The sequence below is a fragment of the Saccostrea cucullata genome, unplaced genomic scaffold (genome assembly GCF_032062105.1).
Source record: "Saccostrea cucullata isolate Sc308-1 unplaced genomic scaffold, CSIRO_AGI_Scuc_v1 ctg4551, whole genome shotgun sequence".
NCBI lineage: Eukaryota > Metazoa > Mollusca > Bivalvia > Ostreida > Ostreidae > Saccostrea > Saccostrea cuccullata.
The window spans coordinates 1-20,005 of record NW_026934959.1 but is presented as its reverse complement, the minus strand read 5'-3'; the positions used below and the strand labels follow the sequence as shown (position 1 = coordinate 20,005).

The following is a 20,005-nucleotide window of genomic DNA, read 5'->3' as shown; positions in this document are numbered from 1 at the left end:
CTTAAACTTTGACTATTTATATTGCTAACGATTGAAACATAATAAAATTTTAGCAAATGCATGATAGTTTGGTCCGATTTACAATAAAAAAAACTTCTAACGGCATTTAATTATTATTTGGTCCAGCATAGTTTTTATCCTATTTCGAGTATGCTGAATCCGAAAAAATATGCTGGCCTTCATGAAAATGGCGTTAGATAGGTCAAAATGGCGATTCAAAATGGCGGACACCAAATTTTTCCAAAATTTTTGTTATCACTGTTCAAGCGGGGAAAGTGTGCTTAAATAACCAAATATACATAATCTGAAATATTTAATATAGTAGCAACTAATAATAAACCACTTTGATTGAAATAATTTACGCCGTTTTCTCCCAAAATTCGAATTTCCTCTGTTTTAAGCTATCATTTCTACATTCATCTTTGTTTAAGATTTTGCATTTGCAGAGGTCCATACATCGCAGACTGGCTCATTTGCATCCACATCTCTCTGTTTTACAACCTTTTGTGCAGTTGCAAGCTACCAAATCTAGGCAAGCCTCTGAAATTGGATCTAAATTCATAAGTATCGGTACCAAACAACCACCTTCCAACTTCCATCCCATTTCAGTTGGGCATGGTAATAAGGGCTTACACATGTTTGCCTGTCTCCATATCAAGGCTTGGTAGTGTTCTCGCTTTACATGCATGCATAAGGCATCACTAGTTGGAGGTATATTCTCAGGGCTTTTTGATTTCCCAAATACATGTACATGTAATACATTCCTTACCGTATCAGTACTCTCCGCTTCTTGGTTATACAACTTACAAACTTTACACACTCTTTGATTTTCTGATCAGTTAATTCTCCCTCACCTAAGCCCTCGAGAAGCTTATAATTATCTCTGAATACCCGCAGGGAAGATTTTTTGATAGCATAGAAATAAGATGTTGTGTCACACCCTGTCAGTGCATGAGATGCTACCAAATGTTTGCGTAACTCTGGAGAAGAGAAGTTTTTCTCAACAACATGAACAGGAATGTTTTTTGGCTTTAAAAAGGTTCCTGCAATCATCCACAAATGTCTATCTATTTCTGAAAAGAATGATATTAGTAGCAATAAGACATCAGTATCGGATGCTAAAATGACAATAGAGGTCAGGCGGATACTTTAGAACAGTGTATGGCATGCAGCACTATTCTAGTGTCTGCTTCTTCATGCGTGGCCTCTAGCGTAGACAATTCTAACATATCATCATTGCATTTCACGCCAGTTTCATCTACAAACCCCCCGGCAGTGACAACGATTTTCCCAATAGGCGCTTGGAGAATTAATTCTTCAGACAGCATGGCAGCAAGATCTTTCTTGTTTTCGTTCAAAGACAAGAATGTATCGAAGTTAGTTTGAAGAGGAACGTCTCGATTTTCAACAATCCTTCTGACTGGTTGACTGGTTGGTGCCGTTTTGCTCTGCGATAACGAGTTACGGATTTTATTGATCGGCCCCTGTAGCGATCAAACAGGACATCGATCCTAGTTTTCTTTTCTAAAAACAGTTGAAACAAACTCGTCAGCAAAGTCTCCAAATGTTTTCATTCCATGTGTTCTAACTTCTAAGGCTCTGAACCAATGCTTGCCCATTTATAATTAGAGCTGATGAATCACTTTCATGTTGAACTCGCGCCCCAACTTCGACATCCTTCATAATTTCATTCTGTATAACTGATTTGTTTCCAGATTTCAAGGAACCACTAGTATCTGCAATTGAAATAATCAACCTCCCTTCCTGTTTTGTATGCAATGACAAGTCTTTGCAATATGTTTCCGTCAGCCTTAAGAATATTCCTTTTTTCAACAGCTTTAGAACCAACCCGTATCTTGTATAAGGATTCAAATGTTAAAGGATTTTTTTTTTCAAAGTATGGTGCAAAGGAACGTTTAATGTACCAGTTTCTTTGTTTGGAATTAAACGATCTGAAGCAAAACTCTCCAACTGTACTTGACCCAAATGTGCTGAAGATAGTAACGAGTCTCTGATAAGATCAGTAGCCTTGTCTTTTGTGATCACGTTGATAATTCATCTCTTTCAAATGAGGGGTCAAGCACTTTAAACCTTTTCATTGCATTAACTAGTGATTCCTCAAACTCTGAGTCAAGGACCTGTCGACTCTTTGATGCATCCTTGTGAGTGATAATTGTATCTGGCTCGATTCACGTCGTACATGGTTTTAGTAAGAACATTTACATGTGACCTTAAGTTGTAAGAAAGAGACCACCTACTGAGTGCAGAGGGAGTTCTAGTGATTCCCACTATGCCACCACCCTTCTTACCTGTAGCGTTAAGCCATTCTTGACTTTGATCTGGATCCACCTGATTAAATGTTCCTTGGCTTCTTTTGACAACAAAATTGCCCTGTTTGAACTCTTCAAGAACCTCACGCGGCAGTTGGTGACAATCAGCCACATAAACACTACCCCACCTTGCATAATTTATATGGTCATATCGAAAGAACCAGGGGAGCATGGCCCTGAATGAGTACAAATACAAATCCCACAAACCTTCTCTTTCTAATTATGTAAAGTCCAGGAGAATAGAAACTAAATTCATATATGACCACCAAAAGAGAACAGTCATTTGGATTAGTAATTTCCTCTCTGAAATTTAAAAAATATTCCCTATATACGGTATCCTGCAGTAGCTCTAAACAAGACCCTATGTCTTTCTGTTCATTCATAATACTATTCAATATTTGTGAAATAGAATTATTTATAATTACGTCCTTGTTAGCTACGAATAACAAAAAGCTGGGAAGCAGAATCTTCCAGAGAGCTTGGGCGGTGATTTTATGGGCTCTCATGCCGCGATTATAGTGCTATCCTGCTAGAACATTTTGAGCAGCAACGGGCCCGAGCAATTCACATTCCATCCAGAGTTCATATAACCCAGAACCACTCATATGATTTCCAATACATTTCAAAAAGTTCATGGCAATATGTAAGCCACCCATTCGTGGCACAAGTCTCTCTCTCTGTATTCTGTAACTGACCATTTTAAATCCATCAACTTGAAGTACAGAGCTTGATCAACTGTTAATACAGTATGACGTTGACCAAGACGGTCAGATATGTACATGCATTTCTGGACAACTGTGTTAAGCGTATCTATTTCGTGAGCAGGTGCTTGTACGATAGGCATGTAACCAACGATAGTGAGATCGGGGTTTATGCTGCTGATTGACTGATTAAAAGCAGACCAAGTAATTGGGACTTCTTGTTTGATTCTTTTCAAATGAAACAGTAGTTCTTTTGCAAACGCATCACAGGATGATTGACCTGCTTTATCAGGAGATTTATAAACATCTAGATTAACTTCGTTTGGATAAAGGGGCTGTGATTTCCCCTCTATTACAGTGGATTCTACAATCCTATCTATCTGAGAAGGTACCTGTAAAGTCTCCTTTGTAGATGGAAATATGTGTTTCAGGTCAAGGTCATTTCCTGATCCACGTTGCCAACAAGCAATCTGCGTTGCATGAAATGTGTCCTTGCCATATCCAGTGTCGAGTCACTAATGTCTATATTATCGGCCGTGAAATGTGTGAAAACACATAGGCGTCGGAACCGGGGGGGGGGGGGGCTTAGCCCCCCCTTTTTTTCCAAATATATACTTAGTATAGACATTGAACATATCTTTCATAAGTTTAGCCCCCCCACTTTCCACCGATATGTCTTAGTTTAGGTTAAAAATGGGGAAATTGGTGGTGTTTGGAAGGAAATTTTCAGTACTGGAGTTCGAATCTTAGCCCCCCCCCCCCCCCCCCCCCCGAAATAGGAATTTCGTGTTTGGGAAATAGACATTTCCTTTTTTTTTTTTTTTGCTTGTCAGGTTTTTTGGGAGGTACAAATTTTTTTTTTTTTACACTTAGCCCTCCCCCCAATTTCAATTTGCTTCCGACGCCAATGAAACATTAGGTTTTAAATTAATAGTATAAAATGGCCACTTCTCTCGTCCATAGACTGGAGGGTTCGTTCTGCTAGACCTGTGTCTATTCTCAGCACATCCTTGTAACTAAGCGTATGACCAGCACTATTGAATAAATTCAAGAGCTGTTTGATCTTGTCATTTGGTGTAATGTACAAGCAAGGCCAATATGCTTTGGAGTCTACTTTTTCCCATCACTTACCCCATAGACAATATATATCTTGAGCGACACTTAACACTTTTTTTTGTCTAGTGCACACCGGACGCTCTTCGCTGGAAGCAATTTCAAAAAGTTCTTGCCCGCCATAAAGAAGATTTAAAAACATGAGAACACTTTCTGGTACACAGTCAATGGCATCGTCCTCACTCACGTTTAAACCTTTATGCCCACTTCTATCTTGCATATCTGATCTTAATTTCAATGCAACATGTACAAGTTCGTGAAAAGAGTTATGTGTAGGCTTATAACATGGCATGGTGAGAAATTTATCATCTGTGATATCTTGTCCCTCATTGAATATTTCTCCAAAATGAGATGCAGACCAAGTATGTGGCACTAGAAGCGTTTCGCGTTCAGAGCTAGATTGTTCTATCCATAGGACGAATAAACTGAAAGAGAATTTTTACCTTTATTTGTATAGGTTATCTTTGAATGTCGATCTTCACGTAATGTAAGACTGAGGGATCTCAGACCCAATCTCTTCGATCAGTCTACAGTATCTATTCCAAATATCAGAAAGCTGCAAAATTTGGTGCTTATTCCCTGCGTATTCAAGCTCACGAACAAGAAAAATCATGGCTAGATCCTCACCTTGGGACTCTTTCTCTGTTTTCTGCGTTTCATACTTAAATGCATTCATACACTTTAAATTGTATTTACCCTCTGTAGCAATCATATCGCTTACATTCCCTAATTTAACTCGCAATGCCTCGTCATATTTGGCTTTCTGTAAGACCATGTCACTAACAGAAAAGGTTGTAATGTTGAATAGCTTTTCTCGATTCTGTTTTTGACAAAACATACATAACTCTCACTCTACAGGAGAAAATGACTTTCTCGATGAACGGGTCGTTGAAGAGGAGAGATTGGAGGACGTAGAAGTAGACGGTAATTTCTTTGAGTCTGTATTCGACCTTGGAATATCTTCAAGGACACAAGCTTTTGTTTCTATTGCTTTTATAGATTTTGGATGTATAAATTCACTGTGACATTTTCTGTGACAGAGTACTCTTTCAGCTGAACTCAGCTGCTCAATTCTATCAATAGCATCATGATTTTTAGCATCTTTAACTTTTTTACGACGAGATGCTCTCTCCATTAATGTTTCTATCGACTTTCTGGATTTTAACTCTAAAACATCTGGTTTTCTGTCCTGACATTTAACACACAAATCGGTATTGTATTGATGTTTTCGTTTACGTCCTAATGATTCAATCATATTGAAGCCCCATCAATAAATTGTTTTAAACACAGGTTAAACAATATCATTTATCAATAAGCTAGCTACGTATAGCTTTTATTAATGACGTTATGTATTACGTAAAACTTTTATTCATGACGTACTGTATTACGTCTCATAAAATTTGTTAATTCAAACATGAATTCAGTGTGCGGACTGTTAATGTTAAATGCATATTACTTTGTTTTTTTATTATGCTAATTTCTATTTCAAAATTGAATTCAAATATATTATATATTTTTGTTTTTTTAGTATGATTCCACGCAAAAGAACTAATCTAAAATGTATGAACATGCATGTATGCAAAAATCCTTAACAAAGTAGAGCAAATTAAGAAATAAAAAGATTTTAAAAAACAGAGAAAATTCGAATTTTGGAGGAAAACGGCTTAATTATTTAACTTAAGAGCTTCATTTCTAGCTGTTAGTGATGTTGTAATATAAAATCAGTGTATACAAGGCTATTTCGGCATCCTTTTCTAGGTTGAGCGGCTTCAACGGAGAATTTGGAAAAATTTGGTGTCCGCCATTTTGACCTACTTAACGCCATTTTCATGAAGGCCAGCATATATTTTTTCGGATTCATCATACTCGAAATAGGTTAAAAAACTATGCTGGACCAAATAATAATTATTTGCCGTTAGAACTTATTTCTAGCCTTCTTTTTAATCAAAGAATCAGGACCAGACTATGAAAGAAGGGCAACGTTAGAGAAAATGTTATGGTGAAAAAATACAGTGTTTTATTAATGTAAGATTAATCTCTCTTAGTACGGGGTCATCCTTCTTAACTTCAAAATAAAATAAGGCTCTAAAATAATAATACTATCTAGTAAACTATAACAAAATAGTAAATACTTAATACATTCAAGAAGTCTAATTTTCTTTAAAAATGTATTTTTCTTGAGGCCATGAATAAACTTAATATGATATACTTTGTATGACAGCTGCTTCCAATTTTTAGTTTGACCGTGATTGTATCTATATTGTATCTATATACCGGTAGTTTTGAAAAAAGAGTGTTCCTAAAAATACGTTAATCCCTTTTCTGGAACGTGTGCAGCATCAGAGGCCAAAATATAACTTATTTTCTTTTCAGTTAAGGATAGATTATTTAATTTCAACGTCTTCAATGACAGATTTTTTTCTCAATTTTTTTTAATTCCATGGAGCATCAAAAATTTTGAAAATGGAAAGTTTTACCGAAATCAATAGTATCAAAACGCACGACTTTTGAAACATTTTATACATGTACAACCATTTGACATCATAGTTTGTTAATCTTATTTACCATAAATTATAATATTTACATGAACAAGTTGACGGAATTCAAAAATGGTTATAGCTTAAGCTTTATTCTCGATCTTTGGAGGATCCACAAAATGAATTAATATTTTATGAGAATAAGGGGGAAAAGGGTTTCTTCTGAGGAAACCAAGGTTATTCATGCTAAAATTCTTGCTTAATTATCACATCTATTCTTAGCTAATCTCGACGATGTAAGAGATGATACCACGGCGTTGACGTCGGCGTCAAAGTTTTAGGAACAATTAAGTCCATTCTCAAGTAACTATAACAAGTTATTAAAGCAAGTATAAGCAAATCAACATGAATGACGCATGGATCAACACTACCAGACTTGTTTCAGTTGCTCATATTCAAGATGACCAGGTTAAAGTATGTCACTCCTCAGCCTTTTATAAAAGTTTACGCAGAACCTATTGCTTCAAAACTATTTATAAAAATTCAATTTTATAACATATTTAAATTCAACAATGTAAATGTTTTACCTTCAATGAAAAAACTGCTCAAAAAGCTACAAAGAGGCAATATTTATGAGGGACTATTTCTTTTGGTGGAATGATATTTAGCAGATAATTCTGTAAATCTGCACATTTGTTAAATTTAATATCTTGGAACTTTAGCCTCACATACTTCTACTCCAAGAATATTTTCCTTTATGATATTGCTAGGAATATTAAATATAGGTCTTCATTTATATTTTTAGAACAAGTTTTACACTTTCCTTCAACAAACTTGGCCAAAAAATGAAGATATGTCACATAAGTCAAGATAAAAATTTACACCATTTTTGCCCGAAAATCACATATTTTGACCAATATTTCAAAATTAACATCAATGACCCCAACTTTTTCTTTCATTATTTTGAAGTACTCGATACTTGTGACTAATAAGTACTAAGCCGTAAAAAGCTTGATTTAAGAAAATGTTTTATTTCTTATTTAGTTTTTTGTTATTCAAAATATGTTAATTTTTAATGCAAAAAGGTCACACAATAATTTACGCGCATTAATTCGCAAGATTTGTTCAATGATGAATATTATTCAAACTATTTTACGTAAAATAACATTATATTTATTGACATGGCAACATCTCATAAAATATGATAAAGGTTAAAGTAATTAACCAAAGAGTCAAAGTTTAAGTGAAAGAAGGGTCAACTTAATTGTACCGTAGATCAGCAAGATGCACACTGACCCCCTATTTTCTCTACTATTTTAAGTCACACTGTATGAGTACTTATCAAAAATATACTTCTCAAAAAATCCTTGATTTAACAAATTTGACGAGTGACATACCTTTAAGTTTTTAGAGCAGGTCCATTCCAAAGTAACTGTATGTCCAATCTGAATCAAATTTACATTGATGTTAACGTGTAACTAAAGGTCCTATGGATGGTGTATCCAGGAATGGATACTACGTACCAGACATACTCAGATGATGGATCTGTCCAACATTTTCCAAATGAGAGACCAGGTTTCCATTCCCAACTGCAAGTAACTATATATAAGCCCTACCTAGACCAAACTTACAAGGATGATGCATTTGGGGATGGACACTAACAAACTTAACTTGCTTTGGATGCTGGATCTGACCTATCTTTTCCAGATGAGTGACCAGGTTAAAGTTTTTGGAGCAGTTCTTTTCCCAAAATAACTATGTATATGATCTATCAGGATCAAACCTAGAATGAGCTGAACACAGCAGGATCAGTATTGTTGCAATCATACATGTATGTCCCAAGCTTGTCCAATGACACAAGACTGGAATTCTATTTAGTGCATTTATTATGGCATGACATGCAGTTTGAGAAAAATATTTGGTAAATAAGTTCACTCTTCATACTATTCCTATATACTGTTTTTCTCTCGGCATTTATTCACAAATCAAAAACTAATTATGTTTTTTTTGTGTTTCACATTGTCTTTTATTGCACACATCATATTTAAATGCTACTCAATACAGTTTGCTTACCGGTAAGTGATCAAATACAAAAAAAACTTTCTATGCACAGAAAAATACAAATATGAAATGCTTAAAATACATATATCTTTCATAGAAATACAACGCATTCTTCCAAACTAGGCAAATTTGACTTATACATTTTATAGTACAACTCAATAATTGTTATTTAATTTTGAAGCTGTTGTTGACAGGTATGAGAGAGATGGTTTAAAAAAATTCAAATGCAAACTTTTCACACTGCTTTGCAAAACATACAAATAAAATGAGTAATCTACAAATAAATTATTTAAAACACAGGTGACATGACAGTTGTCTGTACATGAACTAAACATGAGGTATTTATCATTCTACACAACTATAATTAAACATATACATGTACAAACATATCTACATACATGTAAATGATTATGGACTGATTATTTCTCCCCTCCAAAATAAGATGTCTTTCTGTGTATACATAATATCGTGGGATCATAAGTTATGATATGTGAAATAAGGCAAAACAAAGCATTAAGTTGTGCTGGCAAACATATTCTGTTACAGGGCACTGCTAAGGAATAAGCTTTATTTCTTGATCAATGGACCGCTACACATACAGAATAAGCAGTTTGTTTTCTTGATCAGTGGTATGGTAGATCTTATTAGAACTTTACAGGTTAATACAATGGAAGGTGGGTCATACATGTAAAATGACCATAGTGACAAGACCTGAAAAATAAGGTGAAAAGAATGTATAAACCACTATTTGCTGGTATCAATTTTTGTTTTGTTTTTTAGTTTTGTTCCCTCTTTCTTTTTTTTTTGGAATAACTAAGACTGAACTTATGAGAGATGAATTCAAGGAGAAATGATACAAATATCAAGCCCTTGATATATGTACATGTAAGCATCAATTGCTCAGCTTTTTAAGTTCATTATAGTTTATAATTAATAGAATGGAAAATCAATTGTCTCAAAAATTTTTATCAAAATTTTAGTACATTTTCAGCTTAAAATAATACAATTTTTTATTTCATTTTGGAAAAGTGGGAGTGTGATCTTAAAAATAAAATAACATTAGGAGACTTCCACATAAGAATTCCACTGAATAATTTACCTAGAATATATGCTGCAATCATTTTCTGGTTCACTGTCAGGTGAAGATAATCTGGTAGCCTGCTCTCTGTGTCACCACTCAATGGCAGCATTAGGGCCAGGATACAGGACACAGCAGTACAAATCACAATCAGACTGGGACCTCCTCCCCCTCTGCCCTCCTGTCTTATAGCTAAAACAACGAACACAGCAGTAAATATCACAATCAGACTGGGACCTCCTCCCCCTCTGCCCTCCTGTCTTATAGCTAAAACAACGAACACAGCAGTAAATATCACAATCAGACTGGGACCTCCTCCCCCTCTGCCCTCTTGTCTTATAGCTAAAACAACAAACACAGCAGTAAATATCACAATCAGACTGGGACCTCCTCCCCCTCTGCCCTCCTGTCTTATAGCTAAAACAACAAACACAGCAGTAAATATCACAATCAGACTGGGACCTCCTCCCCCTCTGCCCTCTTGTCTTATAGCTAAAACAACAAACACAGCAGTAAATATCACAATCAGACTGGGACCTCCTCCTCTCTTTTAGCTAAAACAACATACACATCAATACTGCTAGTGCTACACAGCAGTACATGTAGCTATGGATTACGATTTAAAACTAGAACTGCTCATGATCATCTCTGGATAGGGCTGGGACGATATATCGAGACATCGATATATCGTGATACATGTTAGGATGATACGCATATCGATACATATGAAGAAATATCGGAATATCGCCCCAAAAAATCTTACTTCTGTTTTTCTTTGTTTATTTAATATTTGGGGTGTAATATATAAGATAAATAAGCTAAATATAAATATAGATATGAAATAAATAATAATTAACACCACTTGAGTAAAATATTTTTGTTTTACAATATATAAACAACTATTTTGGATAAATTATTTTTATTTGCAAAGAAATAATCTGTTTATTTCAATGCAAAAAAAAGATTTTATAAGCAGTTAAGCATATTGTGATACATATCGTATCGTGGCTCAAATATTGTGATAGGTATCGATATAGAAAAAGCTGTATCGTCCCAGCCCTATCTCTGGAGCAATTAAATTTTCTGTAGCATATGACTACTGTAAACCAACTTTTATAATCATAACAGAAATTTTCTCACGGTTTGCGAGAGCTTTGTCATTACAAATATTTCTCACCGTGAACCACTCCTTAAAGTACCTGTGTCTAATAACTACAGATTAAAAAAAAGCTTAATCGTGAAAATTAATTGTCCCAAACAAGTTTATCCCTGGTAATCACAAAATATAGTTGTCACAAACTAAAGTTGGTTTATAGTATATGTTTTACCTCTACTGGGTGGCCCCTGGGGTTCTTGTGAAGCAGATGCACTCAATGAATGGAAATTATCTTCAGGTTGTTGGGAGGGTTCTTTTTTAGGTAGCAGCACTGCCACAATGTCTTTTTTACCTGTATATTTCAAAAGTAATAAGCATCAAGGGAGAATCGATTACCAATTGTTGTTCTCACAACTTCACTGATGCTAAGTTGTAAATGTGTATATTATGTGTATGTATGTGTATACCAGAAAAACAATCATAAATCTGACTTAAACATTAATGTTTAAATCGGTTATCTTCATCTAAACATTCATAGAATGATAAGATGCACAGAAATTTAAGAATTTTGGTTTTGATTATATTTGAATGTTTTATTAAAAATTTTTTTGGCCCCTAGCTCATCCTAAAGCTCTGATAAATAACACTAAGTACCAATAACTTTCTTGGTGCCATGCTCAAAGACTTGAATGCGTAGTTTGTCTTTCACTCCTTCATTGTTGATACAGATGTCTAGATGGCGAACAACACTGTAAAATTTGAAAGTTTTATTTACACATTTAAAAAATCAAAATTGCCTGAAGAAAACAAACATTTGTAAAGTAATTAAATATGGCCATCATTTGAATATGTAAGTTCTTAAATAATGACAGAATAAGGGAATCCGTGAAAGAAAACTGGAAGGTTCCTTAAGCCAATGAATTTGAATAGGATAAAGAGGTCATATAGACAAGGCTTATTACGAGGAGAAATGAAATAAATGAAAAACAAAAACTAGTTGATCTTCAAATTGTATACTTACATGTCCACGCAGCAATGTGGTCTTATAGTACCTTCAGAATCAACCACTGTGTATTTTCTTGGAGAAGTGCATAAAACTGTAATAAATGTTACTATTACCATGAATTTTAGTCTGATTTCAAGAAAGACTTTTATCTAACTCATTGTGTACTGTTTTCTGTCCCCTTGCAAAGGTTTCAGGATAGAACTCATACAAAGAGTTAATATTCATTTTACATCAAGTACATGTATTTGTGTCATTTTATGTCATACAATGTTTAAAAAATCATGTCAGTCAATGATCATATAGGTGAATATATGTATATTCTTCATGAATACAGTCACATTAAAGGTAAATATAATGTTCCTTTTTTGGGGGTACCTTTGAATTTGAGTGGAAACTCGTAAGGGTTGTACAGGGTTAACACCTGTTTATGAGATGATTGATCATCTGAGTAAAAGTTCAGTGATGAAGGAAACACAAACACTGGCAGTTTGCCATCAGACGTCTGAGGGGGCTGTCTTAGCATTGGATAACTAGCTGCTCACACCGGCCCGTACACATCAAACACTCCCTCATACCACCTCTACAGGAAAAAACGAAAATGTACATCAAGGAACAGACATAAAAATTTAAGATTACAAAACAGCTTTGAGTAAAATCATGGTATATACAATTACGCTAGGCTACTGTTGATGACTGACATCATATTAATTTTCAACAGAAATTTGGTCAAACATAAGAAAATATAGTATCCATTGAATTATTACTTTATAGATATGTCCTAAGAAGCAATTAAAGCATGGTGATCAGCAAGTTTCAATGACGTTCCTATGAAAATTAAATATGATAAACAAACGCACATTATGCAATGTTGATCTGTTGGTATCAATATCATCTGTGTTTACTGTGAATCATCAATGGAAGAAATCTTGCATATCTAATAAAAAATTCCTTAGTATATCAGTGAATAAACAAACAAATCACAACCTTTCCGTAGAGCCACAAATTTAAAACTCCCAGAACAAAGAAATAATAATCTGTTCTAATTTTGGCACAGATCTCATCAGCTGTGTTGTCGTCTTCTATTCTGTTTTGAGAAAAACGTCACCAAAGGTTGTGCAGGAATTAATCTGCGTTGCAGAAACGTTTGAAGCAAAGCATTTATTTGACACAGATTTTAGAAGCATGATGACCGATGAGACTGAGTGAAAAATGCATTGCAGTGAAAATGTTACGCAGAAAGCAGACGTAAACCCAGCTCAGATCAAATTGAGGTATCAGAAACAAAGAGGCCTATATATTTGGGTTTCTGATTTGAAATATTTCATTGAGTACTATTAGCAAGATGAGTAGGAAGGCCCGCATTTTTGCATGACACCGCACTAACCCGTTAGCTATAGACTAATGATTTAATATTGGCCAAGTAAAGATTCATTCGAAATATAATTTGAACTTTCATAGACCTATGGAATTCTGTAGTTTTAACTAGGGATGCATTGTTGGCCCAGAGTAACTGCGGAAAAAAGAAAGAAAAACAACAATTGTTCAACAAAATATTAACTTGCCTTGATTTAATGGATATATTACAGGCAAATAGTCAATAAAACGGTTCTTTATTAAAATCAGCACTCTTCAGGTTTCAGTTTGATAATGCAACTTGCATATGATGTCGTGATGTCAGCAAATGTCATGTACCAAATGTCGAAATTTCGTGTGGTTTGACAAAACTGAATTAGAAATTGCGCCATCCCTTTAATTAGGTCGCACTGTCAACATATAAACATTAATATGTTTTACGGTGTGACCGTTGAGGTGAGCCGAGTTGTACCATCAAAACATTTGAAAAATTGATCAGCCACTTCAAACATCAAGTCGCACGAGACATCTCGACTAGCTGTGACGGAGCTCATCGGAGCTTACGGAAACGGCCGATCGTCTGGTTTAAATTATAGACCTAGCACAATTTTGGTCGAAAAACATTGCAGAGTTATTTTTTGTTTCTTTGAAAGATTTCTACAAACTTAAAGCTTTTTTTGCTTTACGTTATTGTTTATTTATCTATTTCATGGAAGCAACCGACATGACTTAATTAGCATATCGTCAAAATTCATAAGTTTCCGGTGATGTCATATGTATCATTTCCGAAGGGCAAGGTGAAGGCCAGTGTTGTGGCATGGGGGTATTTTTTTTAATAAGGCAAGGCAAAATCATTTCGTTAAGTTCTCGGTAAGAAACAATGTTCCTTTATTTTTTTAACTACTTTTGATTTATTCGCACAAAGGACATTGGGTAGTGCAGGAATTCTGGGAATGTTTCACAGAGAAATTTGCCTGACATATACATGTACAGATTTCATTCCGAATTTCCTCTGTTCTTACACGTTAGTCTATTGAGCTTGCTGCGCTTGCTATAATGCTTTGTTTTCATAAAGAAAATCAAATGATTTTTAAAAAATCAAATTATTTTGTACTGTTGCAGTCACAAAAAATGGAAAGCTCTTCACAAGAAAGCGAAGAGGAAGCTGAAAAGACAGGAAGAAGCCAGAAAACGCCAACAGGAAATAGACAAAGGTTACTTTGGAATTTTATACACAATCAAATGAAAAAAATTATTCTACACAAGTAGACTACACTAAGATACATAATTCTGTGTATCGATTTTTGATTTCGATGAACGGTGTTGCCGTGGTTACTAAAAATAGAAATTTCTGTGAAATACTTTCAAAATGCTACTCCTCCTACACTTTTGGTCTGATTTCAGTTTAACTTGGCACACAAGTAGACTACACTAAGATACATAATTCTATATATTGATTTTTGATTTCGATGAACTATGTTGCCATGGTTACTAAAAATAGAAATTTCTGTGAAACACATTTAAAATGCTACTCCTCCTACAGTTTTAGTCTGATTTCAATATAACTTGGCACACAAGTATACTACACTAAGATACATAATTCTGTAAATAGGTTTTTGTTTCAATGAACGATGTTGCTGTTGTTACTTAAAAAGGAAATTTCTTTGAAATACATTTAAAATGCTACTCCTCCTACAGTTTTGGTCTGATTTCATTATAACTTGGCACACAAGTAGACTACACTAAGATATATAATTCTGTGTACAGTGGAGCCTCATTTATCCGGACGCTTTGGTTCCCAAGCAAATTGTCCGGATAAGTGAAGCGTCCGGATATCTGAATTCTATTAATTTCTCTTCCAGGTATACTGTATTTGTATTGTAACTCTTATATATAAAGAAAGATAAATAATATCATATAGAAATAATACTTTATTATTTTAAAATGGTAATTTTCTCCTCGTCAATAACAAACTGCCTTAAATCTTGCAATGAAGAACGTGGAAGATCTATTTTGCATTAGCAGATTTTTTTTCTTTAAGCTGGCGGAAATGCCAACTCGTGCTCTCTTTGCCGGCGGTGTAGACATGGTTGTAGCTGGAGAGCAGAATGAAAAACATTGGATATAACGCTGCTTATATGGGCAGATTTTTAATTACCCAGCTTATTTTTACTTTCTACTTCCTATAAATTGATGAACATAGCCAAGCGAATTCTCTCATTTGCAGCTTTGATTACACCCAAGCGAGCTGTCAGTATCGAGTCTAATTTTTAATTTGAACACGTACATGTATCCACGCTAAATCTGACATATTAAAAATTCACGCAGTAATCTTTCCAAGCGAAATCATTGATTGTCTAAAATTATTCAAATTTGATTGAATGTTTTAGGGGTTTTTTTCGATGATAACTGCCACCAATCTACAGATGAAAATTACACAATACCGATTTGTGTGTGCACATGTGTAGACAACGAGATTATGAAACTATTTCGTCCCGTCTATAAATAAAAAAAATATTTAAAACCAGCTCTGTACTAAAATTATAAATATCTCGCAGATAACAAATAAGTGAATAGAAAACTGTTTTCTGTTATCGACACAGTTAATTGTTTATTTTCATTTGTGTATCGATCTCTCGTGTATTATGACCATAACCACTTAGCATGCTTAATCTGTGGACTAATCATCGTAAGTCATTCAGGTCACAGGTGATCGTCTTGTAAAAACAATCAATCCGGCCAGTGTTTTGATAACAATTATCACTCAGTTCAGGCGTGAATGTTGACAAGAGTGGAAGTACAAATTAAAAATTTACCGTCCGAATAAATGAACCAAATTATAATGTAAAAATACATTTTGTAGTAAAAAAGAGCCGTCCGGATACGGAACGCGGAACGCGGAATTCCGGATAAATGAGTCAAAATTACGTTAAAAAAATCCGTTCCCGAGAAAAATCGTCCGGAAGGTGAAGCATCCGGATATCTGAAGGTCCACTGTATCTGTTTTTGTCATTATTCTATTTATTGCTTTTGTAAAGTTTTATATCCCAACTGCTACTTCCCTCTTTCTTTATTAGCTCACCTGAACCGAAGGCTCAAGGGAGCTTTTCTGATCAAAATTTGTCCGTTGTCTGTCGTTGTCATAGTCGTTGTCGTTGTTGTGGTCGTTGTCGTAAACTTTTTACATTTTCATCTTCTTCTCAAGAACCACTGGGCCAATTTCAACCAAACATGCCACAAAGTACTCTTTGGTGAAGGGAATTTAAGTTTTTCAAATGAAGGGCCAAGCCCTTTTCCAAGGGGAGATAATTATGAATTAGAGAAAAATTAATGGCATTATTAAAAAATCTTCTTCTCAAGAACCACTGGGCCAGGAAAAATGAAACTCATGTGGAATCATCCTCAGGTAGTGTAGATTCAAGTTTGTTCAAATCATGACCCCCGGGGCTAGGGTGGGGCCAAAATGGCCGACCCAAGTTTTACATAAGAATATATGTATATGAAAAATCTTTAAAAAAAACTTCTTCTCAAGAACCACTGGGCCAGAAAAGATGAAACTCATGTGGAATTATCCTCAGGTAGTGTAGATTCAAGTTTCTTCACCCGTGGCTAGGGTGGGGCCAAAATGGCAGATCAAAGTTTTACATAGGAATATATATGAAAAATATTTAAAAATCTTCTTCTCAAGAAACACTGGGCCAGGAAAGATGAAACACATGTAAAATTATCCTCAGGTAGAGTAGAATCAAATTTGTTCAAATCATAACCCCTGTGGCTAGGGTGGGGCCAGAATGGCAGATCAAAGTTTTACATAGGAATATATATGAAAAATCTTTAAAAATCTTCTTCTCAAGAACCACTGGGCCAGGAAAAATGAAACTCATGTGAAATCATCCTCAGGTAGTGTAGATTCAAGTTTGTTCAAATCATGACCTCCGGGGCTAGGGTGGGGCCAAAATGGCCGACCCAAGTTTTACATAGGGATACATAGGGATACCTTTTAAAATCTTCTTTTCAAGTACTTCTAATCCATGATTAATGATATTTATGTGGAATCACAGACTTGTCGAAATTTTTTAATCTCTGTCAGACATTTGGTCTGACAAAGTGGTATGTTCTGCCGGACCAGTCAAACTTTTGTCAGACCAGATACTTGTACCTTATTTTGACGCTGAGAAAGTCACATAAATAACAGCACCAAAATGCCCTTTATTATTTTCAACAGCCTTCAGTATGACAATTAAGTTTCCTTTCTTGGGATAGAAAGTCTTTAACATAGACATAAATAACATGTTTTATGACTTTGCTATAACAAATTTACTTGGCTATCGTCAACATGCCGCGTATGCGGCCATTTTTTCTGTGTTTGTGACCTTTAACTATGCATCCCGATCCCGACCTTTATTAAATTTGCAATACGCTCAATTTTTTTCAAACGGTCATCTGGACCGACGATTTCTTAAATGTTATCGGTCCAGACAAATTTTTACCGGCCTTGCCGACAGGACCGATGGATTTCGACAAGTCTGGAATCATCCTCAGGTAGTGTACAGGCGCGTAGCATCGTTTTTGGAAGTGGGGGGGCCAACCTGAGCAAAAATTTTTTTTACTTGCCTGAAAAAGTTGACAAGCAAAAAAAAAAAAAAAAGGGAAAAGTTGCCCGAAGTCGAAAATCCTATTTCGTGGGGGGGGGGGGGGGGGGGGGGGGGGGGGGGGGTAGTGGCTAACTTTTTTCAAGACCAACTATCTTTCAATTGAAACTTTTGGGGTAAATTTTCTTTATAACACTACCCTTTGCTGAAATGTGGGGGGGCCAACCTTCCCTTCAGTAAACATTTTCTATAGTAAAGGTAATGTCGGGAGAAAAAGTGGGGGGCCTGGCCCCCCCTGATACTACGCCCCTGGTGTAGATTCTAGTTTGTTGAAATCATGAACCCCTGGGGGGGGGGGTTAAAATTCAAGCCCCCCCCCACACCTCAGTAAACTTTCAGTTCTGATCTGATATGTGCTTTTTCCTAGCCAATTGCTCAGGTGAGCGCTGTGGCCCTTGGGCCTCTTGTTATAAGTAGAAACCAGTAGAGCTTCAGTCTCGACAGAGACTTCTGGTTTGAGAAGCAACGTTTTCCCGAAGAACTGGCTATTGGCCAAATTGACCGCTTCAACTGAAGAAATGCTGCTTTGAAATAAAGAGACCAAAATTTAATTGTTGTAAAGTCAGCAGAGAACTTCAGCCCCTAGCCTGTTACAACTGATCTCTAAACCTTTATTTTGAAGTAAAGGGAAAATCCTGAGAAGTGTGTACATTTCTTTCCAGAGGAAAAACAAAGAGAAAGCTCAGCATCTTATCAGAAAATGTTGAAAGAAAAAGAAGAGTATGAGTTGTTACAAGAGCAGCGTGATGAGGCCGAAAGGGCATATCTCCATAAGGTATGGCTGGAGAAGGAGAGATTAGCACAGGAGGAGTGGAGGATCCAAAAGGAACGGGAGACTAAGGAAAAGGAAAAAAGAATAGAAACGGAGGTGAGAGCAAAAAGGTCAAAAGATCATTAGGTCAATATCAGTAAACAACAATAGTAAACAGAGGAAATAGTTATATTTCAGATACACTGTGTATGGTTCTTGTTAGTGTTGCACAAAATCTTTTTTGTTGTAGAAAAAAATTAAGGAGGAATGGGAAGAAAGACAGAGAAAAGAGAAAGAGGAAGAAGAATTGAAAGAAAAGAAGAAAGAGAAGCAGGTGATGGGGCCAGTAACAAGATATCCTCTGTTGATTTATCTTAGGAAAACCTCCAGCTGGTTTAACTTTTTTTGTATAATTGGTTTCCAAGGATTTTTTTTGGCAATGTATACTCATCGTTGGAAACCCATAGTCAATCTCGCATATGCAAGATTGACCGTTGGTTTTGGATGATGCAATGTACTTTAAATTAAAGTTAATTGATCTTGTTGAAATTACTTTGAGGTAAAAAGGCACAGTAATGTGTTTCAAATTCCAAAGGTGAGTGTTGTGGCCTATGGGCCTTTTTATTAATATGAATATAGAAACATTGTCAAATTTTATCCTTAACAAAATTACTGCCAGAAAGATGAGGACTGCTCCGTGTGGTTGCCATTAAATATGTATCTTTTTTATTTACAATCAAGTTTGTGAATTTTTCTCTTATATTTCTCAAGCAGCAATTATTTTCTAGTATTCTTGTAGAAAAATAAGAAGTTCTTGAACAGTCATTTAATCATTCATTCATTTTGTTTGTTTCAAAGGTTCCATCTTTTGAAAGCTTTATTCTCACATTGTTATTTGTGCAGCATAGTAGAATATTCATCTATGAAATATGTCTGATATTTGAAGAATGTTTTAGATACTTAACCTTGAGTATCAGATGCTGATACGTGTTGGCCATGATACTATATTGTAGGATGAACTCCTGAAGGAAGCCACAGCCAATGAAAACAAGGTAAGGGAGTCAATCATGGTAGATTACCGTAGTCGTAATTTAGCATGAATGAAATGATTCACCCAAATTGCATTTACATTCTCACAAATTCTGAAACAAATCTTCAGTATGATCCATCCCTATCTGAAAAAATAATTTTGTAAATTTTTGGAACCTATATACATACAGTCTATAAAAATTGATGAAGGGGATTTGGGTTTTAGAGAGTTGTTAAGTCAACATGTTCCCATTTTACATATGCAGTTTATTTCATTAAATTGATATTTTCCTTTCATATTAGTATAACTATTGCTCTTTTGAACTTACATTCAATTCTATCACTGAATATTGTACAT

The 20,005-nt window shown here is 35.2% G+C and overlaps 2 protein-coding genes across 2 annotated transcripts; one reads left to right on the top strand and one right to left on the bottom strand.

The window, feature by feature from the left end:
* Nucleotides 1–8,610: 8,610 nt before the first annotated feature.
* On the bottom strand, nt 8,611–13,001 carry LOC134241593 (motile sperm domain-containing protein 1-like). Its single transcript, XM_062723626.1, has 7 exons — nt 12,847–13,001; nt 12,238–12,442; nt 11,878–11,953; nt 11,511–11,605; nt 11,089–11,208; nt 9,782–9,952; nt 8,611–9,393 (listed from the first exon to the last, which is right to left on the bottom strand). Exons 2-7 carry the CDS (start codon nt 12,383–12,385, stop codon nt 9,362–9,364), a joined length of 642 nt encoding a protein of 213 aa, XP_062579610.1. The 5' UTR covers nt 12,386–12,442; nt 12,847–13,001; the 3' UTR covers nt 8,611–9,361.
* A 37-nt stretch (nt 13,002–13,038) lies between these two features.
* On the top strand, nt 13,039–19,670 carry LOC134241594 (U2 small nuclear ribonucleoprotein auxiliary factor 35 kDa subunit-related protein 2-like; the record flags this gene model as incomplete). Its single annotated transcript, XM_062723627.1, has 5 exons — nt 13,039–13,133; nt 14,338–14,429; nt 18,530–18,735; nt 18,869–18,952; nt 19,632–19,670. Coding segments are annotated over exons 1-5 (483 nt in total), but the record flags the coding sequence as incomplete, so codon positions are not given.
* Between the last annotated feature and the right edge of the window lie 335 nt (nt 19,671–20,005).